This window comes from Schistocerca americana, chromosome 3 (genome assembly GCF_021461395.2).
Source record: "Schistocerca americana isolate TAMUIC-IGC-003095 chromosome 3, iqSchAmer2.1, whole genome shotgun sequence".
NCBI lineage: Eukaryota > Metazoa > Arthropoda > Insecta > Orthoptera > Acrididae > Schistocerca > Schistocerca americana.
The window spans coordinates 322973440-322988811 of record NC_060121.1 but is presented as its reverse complement, the minus strand read 5'-3'; the positions used below and the strand labels follow the sequence as shown (position 1 = coordinate 322988811).

At 43.3% G+C, this 15372-nt stretch overlaps 1 protein-coding gene across 1 annotated transcript in view; it reads left to right on the top strand.

Moving 5' to 3' along the window:
* The window catches only part of LOC124605518 (ABC transporter G family member 20), a 408656-nt gene that overhangs the window by 362732 nt on the left and 30552 nt on the right, over positions 1–15372 (top strand). The window contains exons 7-8 of the mRNA XM_047137261.1: positions 6678–6845; positions 10444–10575. Coding sequence (XP_046993217.1) covers positions 6678–6845; positions 10444–10575 — 300 coding nt within the window. The remainder of the gene's footprint in view (positions 1–6677; positions 6846–10443; positions 10576–15372) is intronic.

The window sequence follows — 15372 nt, the reverse complement described above, 5'->3', positions numbered from 1 at the left end:
TAGTGGTCATGACAGAAACAACAGGAGTTTTGTAAGAAGGAAAAATGTCTCTTTTAACAATAAAATTGTAGAGGTATCCTAATATCAGAATGAGATTTTCACTCTGCAGCGGAGTGTGCGCTGATATGAAACTTCCTGGCAGATTAAAATTGTGTGCCGCACCGAGACTCGAACTCGGGACCTATTGCCTTTCGCGGGCAAGTGCTCTACCATCTGAGCTACCCAAGCACGACTCACGCCCCGTCCTCACAACATTACTTCTGCCAGTACCTCGTCTCCTACCTTCCAAACTTTGCAGAAGCTCTCCTGCGAACCTTGCAGAACTAGCACTCCTGAAAGAAAGGATATTGCGGAGACATGGCTTAGCCACAGCCTGGGGGATGTTTCCAGAATGAGATTTTCACTCTGTAGCGGAGTGTGCGCTGATATGAAACTCCCTGGCTGATTAAAACTGTATGCCCGACCGAGACTCGAACTCGGGACTTCCGAGTTCGAGTCTCGGTGCGGCACACAGTTTTAATCTGCCACGAAGTATCCTAATATCGCCCAATTTCACCGTAGAATACGAGGCAATGATCTGTAGGATGATAGTACGACACTGTCTGCTCTGTACACGATTTTGGCTAGGTTTTTGAATACGGATACATCAATGAGACGTTCAATTCCTAGCAGAAAGAAAAATAGCGGATATAATCCAACGGGGAGGGGATATGGATGGCGGGTTCGTACAGTTGTATGGTTCGGAAGACTGTATCCGAAGAGAGGATGCCTGTGATCGGTCCCAGGTTGAGCGCCGTTAGTTGGTGCCCGTGTCGATGGTGTGCTGTTTTGCAGCCGGGAGCCTTGTTATTCCACGCGGCAGCCTCCCGGTCACGTCGCAGCAGTTATCGGCTGCCCCTCTCTCATAGTCAGTGGCACGTGGTCCCCGCGCTAATGGCCCCTTGGGCCTTGTCGCCGCTGGGCGCTGAACAGTCGCTCTTCACCTCTCTCCCCGTGGCCTCTGCTTTTAGACCTCGGCCTTCGGAGAACCCTGAAGCTGTCCGTACAGAGACTACGGGGCTCGCATAAATGCAAAAGTTTTATTACAACGAAACGAATTTTGTGAGCTTCTCTAAAAATTGTATACGGCTGCGTCAGGTCATTAGATAATTGTTACTCTGTGAGGTAAGAGAGGCAAAGCTTGGCGCAGACTGTCAGCTAACTGTAGAGATTACTACAGTCAAGAGCCAAAGAAACTGGTATACCTATCTAATATCGCTTAGGGCCCCCGCGAGCACGCAGAAGTGCCGCAGCATGACATGGCATGGACTCGACCAATGTCTGAAGTAGTGCTGGAGGGAGTTGACTCCATGAATCCTGCAGGGCTATCCATAAATCCGTAAGTGTACGAGGAGGTGGAGATTTCTTCTGAATAGCACATTGCAAGGCATCCCAGACATGCTCAATAATGTTCATGTCTGGGAAGTTTGGTGGCCAGCGGAAGTGTTTAAATTCAGAAGAGTGTTCCTGGAGCCACACTGTAGCAATTCTGGACGTGTGGGGTGTCGCATTATTCTGGTGGAATTGCTCAAGTCCGTCTGAATGTACAATGGACATGAATGGATGCAGGTGATCAGACAGGATGCTTATGTACATGTCACCTGTTAGAGTCGTATCTGAACGAGTCAGGAGTCCCATATCACTTCAACATTGCAGAGCCTGCAACAGCTTGAACAGTCCCCTGCTGACGTGCAGGGTCCAAGAATTCGAGAGGTTGTCTCCATATCTGTACACGTCAATTTGAAGCGACACTCGTCCGACCAGGCAACACGTTTCCAGTCATCATTCATCCATTGTCGGTGTTGACGGGTCCAGGCGTGGCGTAAAGCTTTGTGTCGTGCAGTCATCAAGGGTACACGAGTGGGCCTTCGGCTTCGAAAGCTCATACAGATGATGTTTTATTGAATGGTTCGCACGCTGACATTTCTTGATGGCCCAGCACTGAAATCTGCGGCAATTTGCGGCAAGGTTGCTCTTCTGCCACGTTGAACGGTTCTGTTCAGTCGTCGTTGGTCCCGTTCTTGCAAGGTCTTTTTCTGGTCGCAGCGATGTCGGAGATCTGATGTTTTACCAGGTGCCTGATATTCGTGGTACACTCGTGAAATTGTCGTAAGGGAAACTCCCCACTTCATCGCTACCTCGGAGATGCTATCGTTTGTGCGCCGAATGTAACACCGCGTTCAAACTCGCTTAAATTTAGATAACCTGCCATTTAGCAGCAGTTTCCGACCTGACAACTGCGTCACACACTTGTCTTATATAGGCGTTGCCGACCCCATCGCCGTATTTTACCTGTTTTTATATCTCTGTATTTCAATACACATGTATATACCAGTTTCTTTGGCGCTTCAACGTATTTTTATCGTAAGAACATACAGACATGCAAGGGTTGGACAAGTATATGGAAAACAGCGAAAAAATGCGTGTTTGAGCATAAACGCAGAGAATGGTAAGGCTGCAGGTTTTGTTGTTATATTTGACCACACACGGCACCTGTGCTACGCCATCAACACATTGCCAGTCGTGGCCAGAACAGTGTTTCGCGTAGTTGTGAGAGGATTATGGCATAGCTAAGTGAATTAGAACTTGGACAAATTGCTAGTGTTCGTATAGGGAGGGGGAGATGCTTCCGCAACCAAGGGAGCCGAAGATTTTGGTGTTTCAAGTGGCAGTGTATCGAATACTAAAAATGGCTCTGAGCACTATGCGACTTAACTTCTGAGGTCATCAGTCGCCTAGAACTTAGAACTAATTAAACCTAACTAACCTAAGGACATCACACACATCCATGCCCGAGGCAGGATTCGAACCTGCGACCGTAGGTATCGAATACTACACAGCATACGGGCAAAGGGACAAACATTATCCGGTAAGCCACAACGCGGACGAAAATGTGTGTTAAGTGATCGTGACGCACGGTCATTGAAAAGGATTGTGATGAAAAGTAGGAGGACGACAGTTGCAAAAGTACTGCAGAACTGAATACTGCTCTCGCGAACCTGTCAGCACCAAAACAACAGTAAGGGAGCTCCATACGCTAGGAACTGCAGGGCGAGCTGCAATTTCAGTGCCATTCGTCAGTGATTCAAATGCCCGTAACAGGAAAACTTGGTGCGAAAGTTATAGAACTCAGACGATCGAGTAATGGAAGGAAGTCTTGTGGTCCAATGAGTCTTGTTTCACATTGTTTCCGACTACTAGCCAAGTTTACATCTCAAAAGTGAAAAATGGTGGAGGTTCGGTGATGATTTGAGTACCCATATTGTAGTATTCCATAGGTCACACGGTTACACTCTAAGGTCGCATAACTGCCACGGATTATGTGACCATTTTGGCTGATTAAGATCTATCCCGTGGCACAAAGCTTCTTCCTCTCCGTGATCCTGTGTTCCAAAACCATAGGGCACCAGTTCACACATCTCGCATCATACAGGAACCCGCCCGCTAAGCCGAGAGGTCTAACGCACGGCTTTTCGGGCGGGAAGGAGCGCCTGGTCCCCGGCACGAATCCGCCCGGCGGACTTTTGCCGAGGTCCGGTGAGCCGGCCAGTCTGTTAATGTTTTCAGGCGGTTTTCCATCCGCCTCAGCGAATGCGGGCTGGTTCCCCTTATTCTGCCTCAGCTACACTATGTCGGCGATTGCTGCGCAAACAAGTTCTCCATGTACACGTAACCCTGAAAGAGTGGTTCGGTGTGGGGCGGCAGAGGGGTAAGTGGACTGCGGTCGTCGTCTTGAGGTTGTGGACCACAGTGGCTGCGGCGGGGACGGAGCCTCTCCGTCGTTTCTAGGTCCGCGGTTAACATACAATACAATACAATCATACAGGAATGGTTTTGTGAGCATGAGGGTGAATTATCATATATCCCTGCCCACAGAGTCATCAGATCTGAATGTTATTGAGCCTTTGTGGTCTACTTTGGAGAGAACAGAATGTGATCGCTATCCACCTCTATCATAGTTGCCTGAACATGCCACTATTTTGCTGGACATGTGGTATAAGAGTCTCTTGAAAACCGCACAGGGCCAGTTTTTATTCATTCTGAAACACTGGAAGCTTTTTTGAACGCTAACAGTTTTCCTACACCGTATTAGGCATTCTAATGTTTTCGGTGTTTCCATATTTTTGACTACCCCTTGTAACGTCATGGAGGCCTAAAGGCTTACCATGCTACAAATATAAACCCTGATGTCGAAATCATCGGCTAATAGAACCAAAGGTGATCATGTTGGTACTCACCGGTACACTGTAGCCCTACCATCGCTTGTTGAGTGAGCAGTTCTCCACAATATACTCTACATTGTCTGTTCTTCCACACCAGTCACATGCAGCACGTTCAGAATAACTCAGTTTCTTCAATGTTTCTTCCCATGTCACTTTCGGGTGTGACTGAGTCTCAATCAGTCGCAACGGAAGGGATCAGACCATGCAACTTTCGTCGTTCAGTTTTGAATTAGGTGGCTGTTCTGGAAAGGATGTTCATTCCAGCGATCTTCCCATTTGTTTGTTACGTCGAATACGTCTGTGACCTGAAGATGACCCAATGTAGCTTGTGTTACTTTACATATAGTTGCAGAATTCTCGAAAGTATTATTTGGAACTGAGTTCTTAAGAATTAGCACCTGCCAGCTTTTATTCTGAGATACAGGGGAGCAGTATTTGATAAAAGAGGTACACACTGAACGGGAGTAATCTGACAGCGCTACTAATGAATATAGCGGCCGCATTCATACGCTTTGTTGTGTGTTCACATGCAGCTTTCATGCATATGGCCACAATATTCAGCAACTGAGTGCAAGTCAAGTTGCAGCATTTCGTAGTAGTTTATTTCCATTTGCTCCCCACATGTTTCTGGCAATTTTCGGATTATATTTAATATGAGCCAAGCTTCTTTGCCTGATTTACGCATTGTAGGTGACACCAAGATATTTAAGGACGAATTTATGGACTCAGTCAAATAACAAGTGTAACTTCCTGTGTGCCTCTTTATTATAGAGATGAAACAGTGGCCCCTGTTTTACTTGAATCTGGCTGGAGTCCCCGTTTCAAATTCATTTAATACAATGAGGTCACTTGAGAGTGTGTTCTCATAATGCTTGATATCTTTCTTCAGACAAATTAGCGGCCTCCTCATCTGCATATTGTGTCCGCCAGTACAGCTGAGTGGTCAGCGTTGTTGACTCCCATGTGTAGGACGTGGGTTTAATTCCTGCTACTGTCGGGGCTTTGTCCTTGGCAGGAGGGCCAGAACAGTGTGTAGTCAGCCTCATGAAGCCATCTGAGCAGCTGCTTGACCAAGTGGTAGCAACATCAGGCCTGCTAACGCAACAACAGCTGGAAGTGCAATGTGCTCACCCCTATCCCTCCACATCGCATGCCCATGACGCCATTGGCTTATAGATGACATGGCGATCGGTCGGGCCCAACTAACCCATCTGCAGTAGAACGGTGCTACTTATCATCTGCATACTGGAGCACAGAGTTAGTAACTGGCTTTTCTTGGGCGTAATAATGCAACAGAATGGAAGTCAGAGCTGACCATTTTCAGGGTTTTCTATCTGCTAGCTTTTCTGTTCAGAAAAACTAAAAACATTCGACCAGAAAGAATGTTGTTGAGTGAACTTTTGAGCTTCTAACATGGAATTACAACAAACTCGAGCATCAGGCCTTCTCTCCATACTTTTATTAGTCTGGCAGCAACTGCATTAGCATTTATATGTGAGTTTATTCTTGGTTTGTGTGGATTTACAGCAAGTTTCCTTATAAGCTTTCAAACTTTACGACTGCAGTACATAAAATTCAGTCTAGTTGTGGTCTTGTGTTATTTATGACTTCTCACAACAATCAACTCTGCGAAAATATTCAATATTATGTCTATGTCTTGAATACACCACCTTACTCAACAAGATCTATTGACTGAAAACACCTACATAGTATTAAAGGATTAGTTTCTGAAACACTATGTTTGGAGTAAGGAGGAGAATTGTGAAAAGTAAGAGAACTGGAGAGAAAGGAGAAAAGGGTGGATCTGAATTCTGGTTATATAGAAAAATGCTGAAAGAGAATTGGACTTAAGAAGTGGAGAATGAAAAGGCTTTGGACAGAGGAGCAAAATGTATTTGGAAATGAAAATGGGAGCCAGAGCTCGAGGTATCTACTGAGGTAGTTTGATTGTGGTGCAAGCTGCAGAGCGGAAAAATTGTAAAGAATGTCACCACTGCAATATGTAGCACAGACTACAAGGACTTGATCCATTAGATCCTCTCTCTTTTATTTTACCAATTTCATAGTCACCACATAGTCTGTCACTCTGTTCCTCATTGGAGTGCTAGGGCAACAACACATGTAGGAAAGTCTTGTGGCATTTGGAAAATAGCAGAAAAGTACCTGGCAGATTACAGCTTGTGTTAGTCTGTTAGGCATCCTCATGTGGATCAGTTGGCAGAGCATGAAGATCTGTTGTTTCAGGCCCAGTCTGACAACCAGTTCTGATCTGTCAGAAGTTTCACTATAGCATACTTCTTTTTAGAGTTAAAAATGCGTTGTGGAGATACCATGCTCCCGTCTCTCCCCCACAATGTAACAAAGTCAGTGTAGGATATTTTCTGCTGATGTAATTCTTGATTTGTTGTTGTGCAGATTGGGCTGATGAGAAGTGGACACCTGCTAGCAGAGGAGTCTCCACATGTGTTGCTGTCCATGTATGGCTGCCAGTCTTTGGAGGAGGTTTTCCTCAAGCTCAGTCGTCGCCAGGGCAATGGTGCCAATGGCTCTGATAACCTCAACATCTCCAATAACATATCACTGGTGAGTGAAGTAAAACCTATACATTGCTATTGTAGTGCAAGTTTTGTGCATTTCACATTATACCTTATTCGACCTGCATGAGTCTACCAACAGCAAAAGGCCTGCCCCTCCCCCTTCCCTGTGTGTGTGTGTGTGTGTGTGTGTGTTTTATACATATGGTGCAGCCACTGACATGCATCAGTGCTTGCTAAACATGTGTGAGACATTGTATCAAAGTAAGAACGCCTAGTTAGTGGCTTTTGCCTTCCCATACTGGGAAAGAGAACTTGAACAACAAGAGATGTTCCATGCTTTCTTTGTGAGGTGCATCGTTTCACAATGAGCAGAAAGTTCATAAAATTGATAGTATGACTCAGAGAACTCTAGAAATTTTAAAGTGCAGGGATACTAAGGCATTTCATGAAAAATATACCACCATTATGTGTCAGAAGGAATGGTGTAAGAATTAAAAAGGGATGATCAGTTAATCCAGAAGTAGAGATATGATTCATGTAGGAGTAGAGGCGAAATTGGGAACCATTGTAAATAAGCAGTACTAGAAACAGTGTATGCACAGAATGGATTTACAACTGAATAAAAGCCATTTGCCACTAAACTGGTAACTATCATAAAGAAATAAATGCTTTCTATCAACATGCCTCAATTTTGTCCTATTTCCCTTTGTTAGCATTTGAGATCCACCACATAACTTACACTGAAGTATACAGGGTGTAAAGGCAGTAAGTGCAGATACTTCTGTTGGTGACTGAGGACAGTGTACTGAACAATATTACATGAATTTTTACATAATTTGCACACTAATAATTATAGCCATTACAAGTTATATGTTTTTAGGTTGCTTAGTATCTATGTGTACATGTGACAAGAGGCTCTTGTTTACACATGGGCAGCACGTTAGATGTTGAAGTGTGGACATGTGGATGCAAAACAGTTAGTCTGTACTGGCAGGCATAGTCCACTTATTGGTATTCAATGATAAGACTGTTTGGTGCAGAGAAAAAACAAAACAGCCAAGACACTGATCTGAACTTATACCTCCCTCTCTCCCTCTCTCCCTCTCTCTCTTTATCTCTCTCTCTCTCTCTTCATGTGTGTATATATATACTACCACTTTCCATAATCCTGTCCTGTGCTCTTGGTTTTCTGTGGAGGCCATGCTCACTTGTTCTGCTCATATTCATACTAAGTAGTTTTTAACTTTCTTAATGATCACATACTCTGTGTGTCGAGTCACACATTCTGTGTCTGCCCACACACACACACACACACACACACACACACACACACACACACACACACACACACACATATATATATATATATATATATATATATATATATATATATTTTACTTCTATATATATATATATATATATATATATATATATATATATATATATATATATATATATCTGTGTGTGTGTGTGTGTGTGTGTGTGTGTGTGTGTGTGGGCAGACACAGAATGTGTGACTCGACACACAGAGTATGTGATCATTAAGAAAGTTAAAAACTACTTAGTATGAATATGAGCAGAACAAGTGAGCATGGCCTCCACAGAAAACCAAGAGCACAGGACAGGATTATGGAAAGTGGTAGTTATGCTGTCACACTAAAGTCAGGGAACTTCATAAGATGTTAAGTAAACTTGTGGTGGAATATAAATAATTTAGGAGTAAAGCAGATGACACACTGAGCACTAAAAGCATTTAGTTGTCAACAAGCACACAATAAAGATTGACAACTTGCTAGCTTTTGGACAAATTAGAGGAAACACAGACACACACACACACACACACACACACACACACACACACACACACTGTGCAAGCACATTGTGTGTTCAGCTGGCACAACGTGTGTGTGTGTGTGTGTGTGTGTGTGTGTGTGTGTGTGTGTGTGTGTGTGTGTGTTTTCTCTAGCTTGTTAAAGGACTTGTCCTAAAGGTAACAACTTTCCATTAGTTTTTGCGAGCCTATCAATGACTCAGCACTTTTAATATTCTGATGGTTGGTCTCCTTTACTCCTAAATTATTTATGAGCTTCATAATTATTTGTGTTGCAACATCTTGTAAGCAGTGTTTCATGTTACATAAAATGGGCAAGCAGATGAAATACAGAAAAAGTCTGTGGTCAACTTTTCATTGAAGAAAAACTGTGACTGTATTGGTTAGTGTCATCAATATATTGGCCAGATTTTCGTCACAAATATATATTGAGGTGACCTAGGTGTTGTGTTATCACATTATTGTCTGAAGCAAATGTTGCTGGATAGAGTTAAACCTCTCAAAGAGCAGTAGGGTGCAGAATTACAAATGCATTTCAAATTATTCAAATACCATGAATTAGAACTAATCTTATTTATCTTCAGTGTATCATAAGTAAAGGCATCATCAGTCTGAAAGTGCTAATGGCATATTATTTTTATGATCTGAAGACCAACACACAACCAGTTATAGATGGTCTTACTGTTAAACACAGCATTCAACTCACAGAATGAAACTGGGAGTGTTCACCTACATCAACTACAAGAAGAAGTAAAATGCAAGTTAAATTCAAGAATAAAATCTTTGAGCAACTGGGGATTAAGTTCTAAAGTTTAGTCTCACATTAATTCACTGGACCACCAATCCAAAGAGCTATCAATTGAAGCTTGACATTCAAGATCAACTTGACAAGAAACTTTGTTGCCACTGGAGGAAAAATAAGATTATGATTTTATTGTGATGAAGAAGAAGTTAATATTGCTGACAATGATTCTAATGTTGCAAACAATGGCACTAATGTATTTATTCACAAAATAAGTACAACATACTTCATTCTTTACTTTGTGAAAACACTAATGGCATGGCACTGGTTGACTGTTGTGCCATAAACATAAATACACTCATTGTTTAGAACCCTCTCAACACTGTCAGTATAAGTATACCACATTCCAGCAGACCTCCTTTCATTTACATTACAATCAAATTACAATAGCAAAGCTTAAATAGTTAAATTAAATATTTCTTTAAAGTTTACAAAGATTTAGTAAAAATGTGTGCTGAATTCTGTTCTCAGTCTACTTAACAAATGTCTGTAAGTCCATTTGTGTAATATTCATTCAGAAAATGGCACTGTACTTCAACAATATACTTTGAATTTTTGCTAACACAACAATATGTAACAAAACCAACTGCCTGTGAGTCATCTTTGGCTACTTTAATGGGCGTGTCAGACTTTGCATCAAAAACGTTCAAAATATCTGGAATTAATCTCATGCCAGTGCCTCTTGCCATACTGCATATCTTGACCACTTAACCCATTGTTACTGCTATGCTGATTATTTTGCCCACATTGCCAACTGCCATGACCACTTCCTTGATGATGTCCAACACATGTATGTAACAGGAGATCTTGGGTTGAATGCTCGTCCAGTACACATTTTCACTCATTGCCACTGATTTGGATCAATGTTCCAATGCAGCTGACATCAGTAATCCCTTTCATTTCTTTTTCCTCACCTCCACCTTCAATTTACATGCAATATGTATATGTTTCTTATTTATTACAGCTGATTTAAAAGAGGGATTTCACGTAATCCTACTGATTAAATTGCAGGCATCTCTTCACTGGGGAAAGAAAGATGGACCAGTGTATGTGACAGAAGAAAGTGGAGTTGTTGGACTGAACTTCCACCAGTCAAAAGAAGTACTCATTCAAGATACAAGCAATGGTGTTGGATATCATGAGGTGAGAAAATATATGTATGATGATTTAACATTTGTAGGCAATACCTTCTTTTGTAAACTAAATACATTCAATCCAATTATAAACAGCTTTCATGCTACCTTATAATGAGCTGATATGGTGAACAAATACACTCCTGGAAATTGAAATAAGAACATCGTGAATTCATTGTCCCAGGAAGGGGAAAATTTATTGACACATTCCTGGGGTCAGATACATCACATGATCACACTGACAGAACCACAGGCACATAGACACAGGCAACAGAGCATGCACAATGTTGGCATTAGTACAGTGTATATCCACCTTTCACAGCAATGCAGGCTGCTATTCTCCCATGGAGGCGATCATAAAGATGCTGGATGTAGTCCTGTGGAACGGCTTGCCATGCCATTTCCACCTGGCGCCTCAGTTGGACCAGCGTTCGTGCTGGACGTGCAGACCGCGTGAGACGACGCTTCATCCAGTCCCAAACATGCTCAATGGGGGACAGATCCGGAGATCTTGCTGGCCAGGGTAGTTGACTTACACCTTCTAGAGCACGTTGGGTGGCACGGGATACATGCGGACGTGCATTGTCCTGTTGGAACAGCAAGTTCCCTTGCCGGTCTAGGAATGGTAGAATGATGGGTTCGATGATGGTTTGGATGTACTGTACACTATTCAGTGTCCCCTCGACGATCACCAGTGGTGTACGGCCAGTGTAGGAGATCGCTCCCCACACCATGATGCCAGGTGTTGGCCCTGTGTGCCTCGGTCGTATGCAGTCCTGATTGTGGCGCTCACCTGCACGGCGCCAAACACGCATACGACCATCATTGGCACCAAGGCAGAAGCGACTCTCATCGCTGAAGACGACACGTCTCCATTCATCCCTCCATTCACACCTGTCGCGACACCACTGGAGGCGGGCTGCACGATGTTGGGGCGTGAGCGGAAGACGGCCTAACGGTGTGCGGGACCGTAGCTCAGCTTCATGGAGACGGTTGCGAATGGTCCTCGCCGATACCCCAGGAGCAACAGTGTCCCTAATTTGCTGGGAAGTGGCGGTGCGGTCCCCTACGGCACTGCGTAGGATCCTACGGTTTTGGCATGCATCCGTGCGTCGCTGCGGTCCGGTCCCAGGTCGACGGGCACGTGCACCTTCCGCCGACCACTGGCGACAACATCGATGTACTGTGGAGACCTCACGCCCCACGTGTTGAGCAATTCGGCGGTACGTCCACCCGGCCTCCCGGATGCCCACTATACGCCCTCGCTCAAAGTCCGTCAACTGCACATACGGTTCACGTCCACGCTGTCGTGGCATGCTACCAGTGTTAAAGACTGCGATGGAGCTCCGTATGCCACGGCAAACTGGCTGACACTGACGGCGGCGGTGCACAAATGCTGCGCAGCTAGCGCCATTCGACGGCCAACACCGCGGTTCCTGGTGTGTCCGCTGTGCCGTGCGTGTGATCATTGCTTGTACAGCCCTCTCGCAGTGTCCGGAGCAAGTATGGTGGGTCTGACACACCGGTGTCAATGTGTTCTTTTTTCCATTTCCAGGAGTGTAGTATCCAAACATATTTTGCCTAATGCTGTACATAGTTTATAAACAAATACAAATTCAGACATGATTTTTACTCTTGGTGTAACATTTCCAGTGTTGATTTTATCCACTGAACTAGGAATGTGTTTTGGCCTTAAATTTGAATCCAAGCAGTTGCATTTCTTAATCAACCTCCTAAAACTTAGAGGTCAAAATTATATAGGTGACAAAGGATATTAAAATGAGTATTTGAGGAACCCATGGCTAGAAATGAATATTTCAGGCAGCACCAATGATGAATGAGCTATATGTGTGATACATGTGTTCATAAATTGCTACAACATTGAAAGGCCCTACTCTGGAAAACAATAATTGATTATCTGTGATGCGCCCAGATTGGAGCTTTTCTTCTGCTATTATGTGAACTTTTTGGTTTATGAAAGTGAAGAGGAACTTGTTGATAGGATCCTAGAAGTCTTTCTCTTTGTACAACAAACAACAGGGGTATTTGTCAGGATGAGGGAAAATTTTAAGTGCTATTGCAATGGATGTGTCATCTTGAGCTGTTACTATGAATGTAAGTTGCTGGAATGTGGCATAACTTGTTTATGTTAGTATAAAAAACTAAATAACAACAGTGTGGGAAGCTGAATTTCAGAAAGGCACAACAAAATGACTGTCAAATAAAGCTTTTGCCCAAACAGGCCTTCACCAGAATTAGGTAAAATACACACACACACACACACACACACACACACACACACACACAAATGCAATTTACACACACATTACCAGTCTCTGGCTGCCAAGGTCAGACTCTGGTCTTGGAAGACAGGGACTGTGGTCATATTTATGTGAGCTGTGTGTGTGTGTGTGTGTGTGTGTGTGTGTGTGTGTGTGTGTTTGTCTAATTATGATTAAGGCCTGTTTGGCTGGAAGCAATGTTTGACAGTCATTTTGTTGTGCCTATCTGCAACTCAGCATCTCCGCTATATGCTGAGTAGCAGCTATCATTTCCATAATTTTGTCATTATTCCATCCTGTATTTTCCATTGTTTAGCAGTATAGAAAGAATAGAGTGCTACTCACTGCATAGAGGAGGTGTTGAGACACAGATGGGCACGAAGAAAGACTGCTAAAATATTAAGCTTTCAGTCAAGATATTCTTCCAAAACAGAAAACACAAACACATTCACAGAAGCACAGCTCAGCCACACATGGCTACTGTGCCTCAACTGTGACTGCATCTGACATGAGCCAGCAATCTGATGGGGTGGATGCTTGTGGGTAAACAGGTGGCATGGGGTAAGGAAAGGAAGGGATATTACAGTAGGACTGGGGAAAGATGCTCTGCTGACTGTGTGAACAGGCAGGAATGTGGTGGGCACAGGGCATGGCTGCTAGGTGCCGGGTTGGGAGGCTATGCTGGGAGAACGGGGAGAGGGGGGGGGGGGGGGGGCAGAAGCAGGAATGTGATCTATGAACTAAACTGCAACCACTGTGCTGCTATCTATGTGAGCATGACGACTTGTTAGCTGTCTGTTTGCAAGAATGGTCACAACTAACCTTTGGCCAAGAGAAAACTGAACCACCTTGTTGTTGAATATTCTACCTAACACAATATGCTTCTCTTTACTGACTGCTTCACAGCCTGCACCATCTGGATTCCTGCCAACATCAGTTTTTTTTAATTGCATAGATGGGAAATTTCACAACAGCATATCCCCTAGTCATCCCGACCTCCACCTTCCCTAGTCCCTATCCTCCACATATCCATCTCTTTCCCTGCTCCCACACCAGCAATACACACAGCTTCTATCTCACCAATTCAGCTACTAGTCTTTTCCCCTCCGCATTCTCCCCCCTCCCTCCCCCCTCCTTTGCCTACAGAAGCACAGCCTCCCAACACTGCATCTAGAGACCCTGTTCTGCCCCCAACATATCTCTGCATACTTTCACAGGCTGCACAGCATTTTCCCCTGCACCTAACCTTCTATGTCTCCCCTTCCCCATACCAGGCCTCCTCATTACCTCTACCGCCCACCCAAGTAGACTGCTGTTCATGACAGACACAGTTGAAGTCAGACACCAGTTCCCGGAGACAGCAGCCATGTTTGTGTGAGTGCTGCTTGGGTGAATGCCTGTGTCTTCTCTGTATTGGAAAAGGACTTTGTCTGAAAGCTTAATATTTTAACAGTATTTTTCATTATACCTGTCTGTGACTGGTGAGTAGCAATATATCCTTTTCATATTGCTGTTATTCCATCTTGCACTTTCTGTTGATAGAATATTAATAATAATAATAATAATAATAATAACAATAATGATGATGATGCTGGTGGTGGTGGTGGTGGTGGTGGTGGTGGTGGTGGTGCTGATGGTGGTAATTCCTGATCATTCATTCCTTATTTCAAATTACTTAATTTAGTATAATTTAGACCCTAAACATTAGGGATACCCTGTAGTTTTCTACCATTTGAGACAGCAGTACTGATCCTGCAAACAGATTCATTCATACAGGTTTGTGTTACAGAACAACCCAGTTAAAAGAGCACACCCTATGAAAGACACTTTAACCATGTCACACAAAATTAGAGGAAAAGTCTTTTGTAAAAGGAATTAAAACATATTTACTACATTAAGAATTGTTATTGTGGTAACATGTGTGAATAATTCTTAACATTTTGATAATTGGTACTAGGGTGTGGAGTGCATATCTCTAGAAATGTTTCCAGAGAAGGTTGGGATTTCTTTCATTCTAAGTCCTTACATGAAACTCCCTAGTCTGAAATCATCTGCTCCTACATCAATGCTCCCCCTGTGCTGTAAGTAAGGAACAAGTGTTGGCAAAGGCCATGTAAAATGCTACCTCCATTGGCCCACAGTTTACCAAAGGCAAAGGTTAAGGGTTCTGTCACTATGTTATACAGTAACCACCCTCAGCACTCCAGTAATTTTCTCACCAAATTACACCCTTTTAACCAGAAAAAAATTGTGTAAGGTATTTGTTGAAATAAATTTCTTGGTCAACTATACATTTGAGAACCCTATACTAGGTTTGTATTAAAGCTTATGGTCCTTTGGTTTGAACTTTATAATGTTAAATTAGTGGGATACAGAAGTCCACTGACATATCAGATTGATAAACTTTCATGTCCTGCAAAAGAGCGATGGTGGTATACTTTTTATAAAAAATGGAAAAATGGTTTGTGTTGAAGTTACATTTTATGGTTTATTTCATTTTGATTCTTTAGAGTAATGTTAATCCT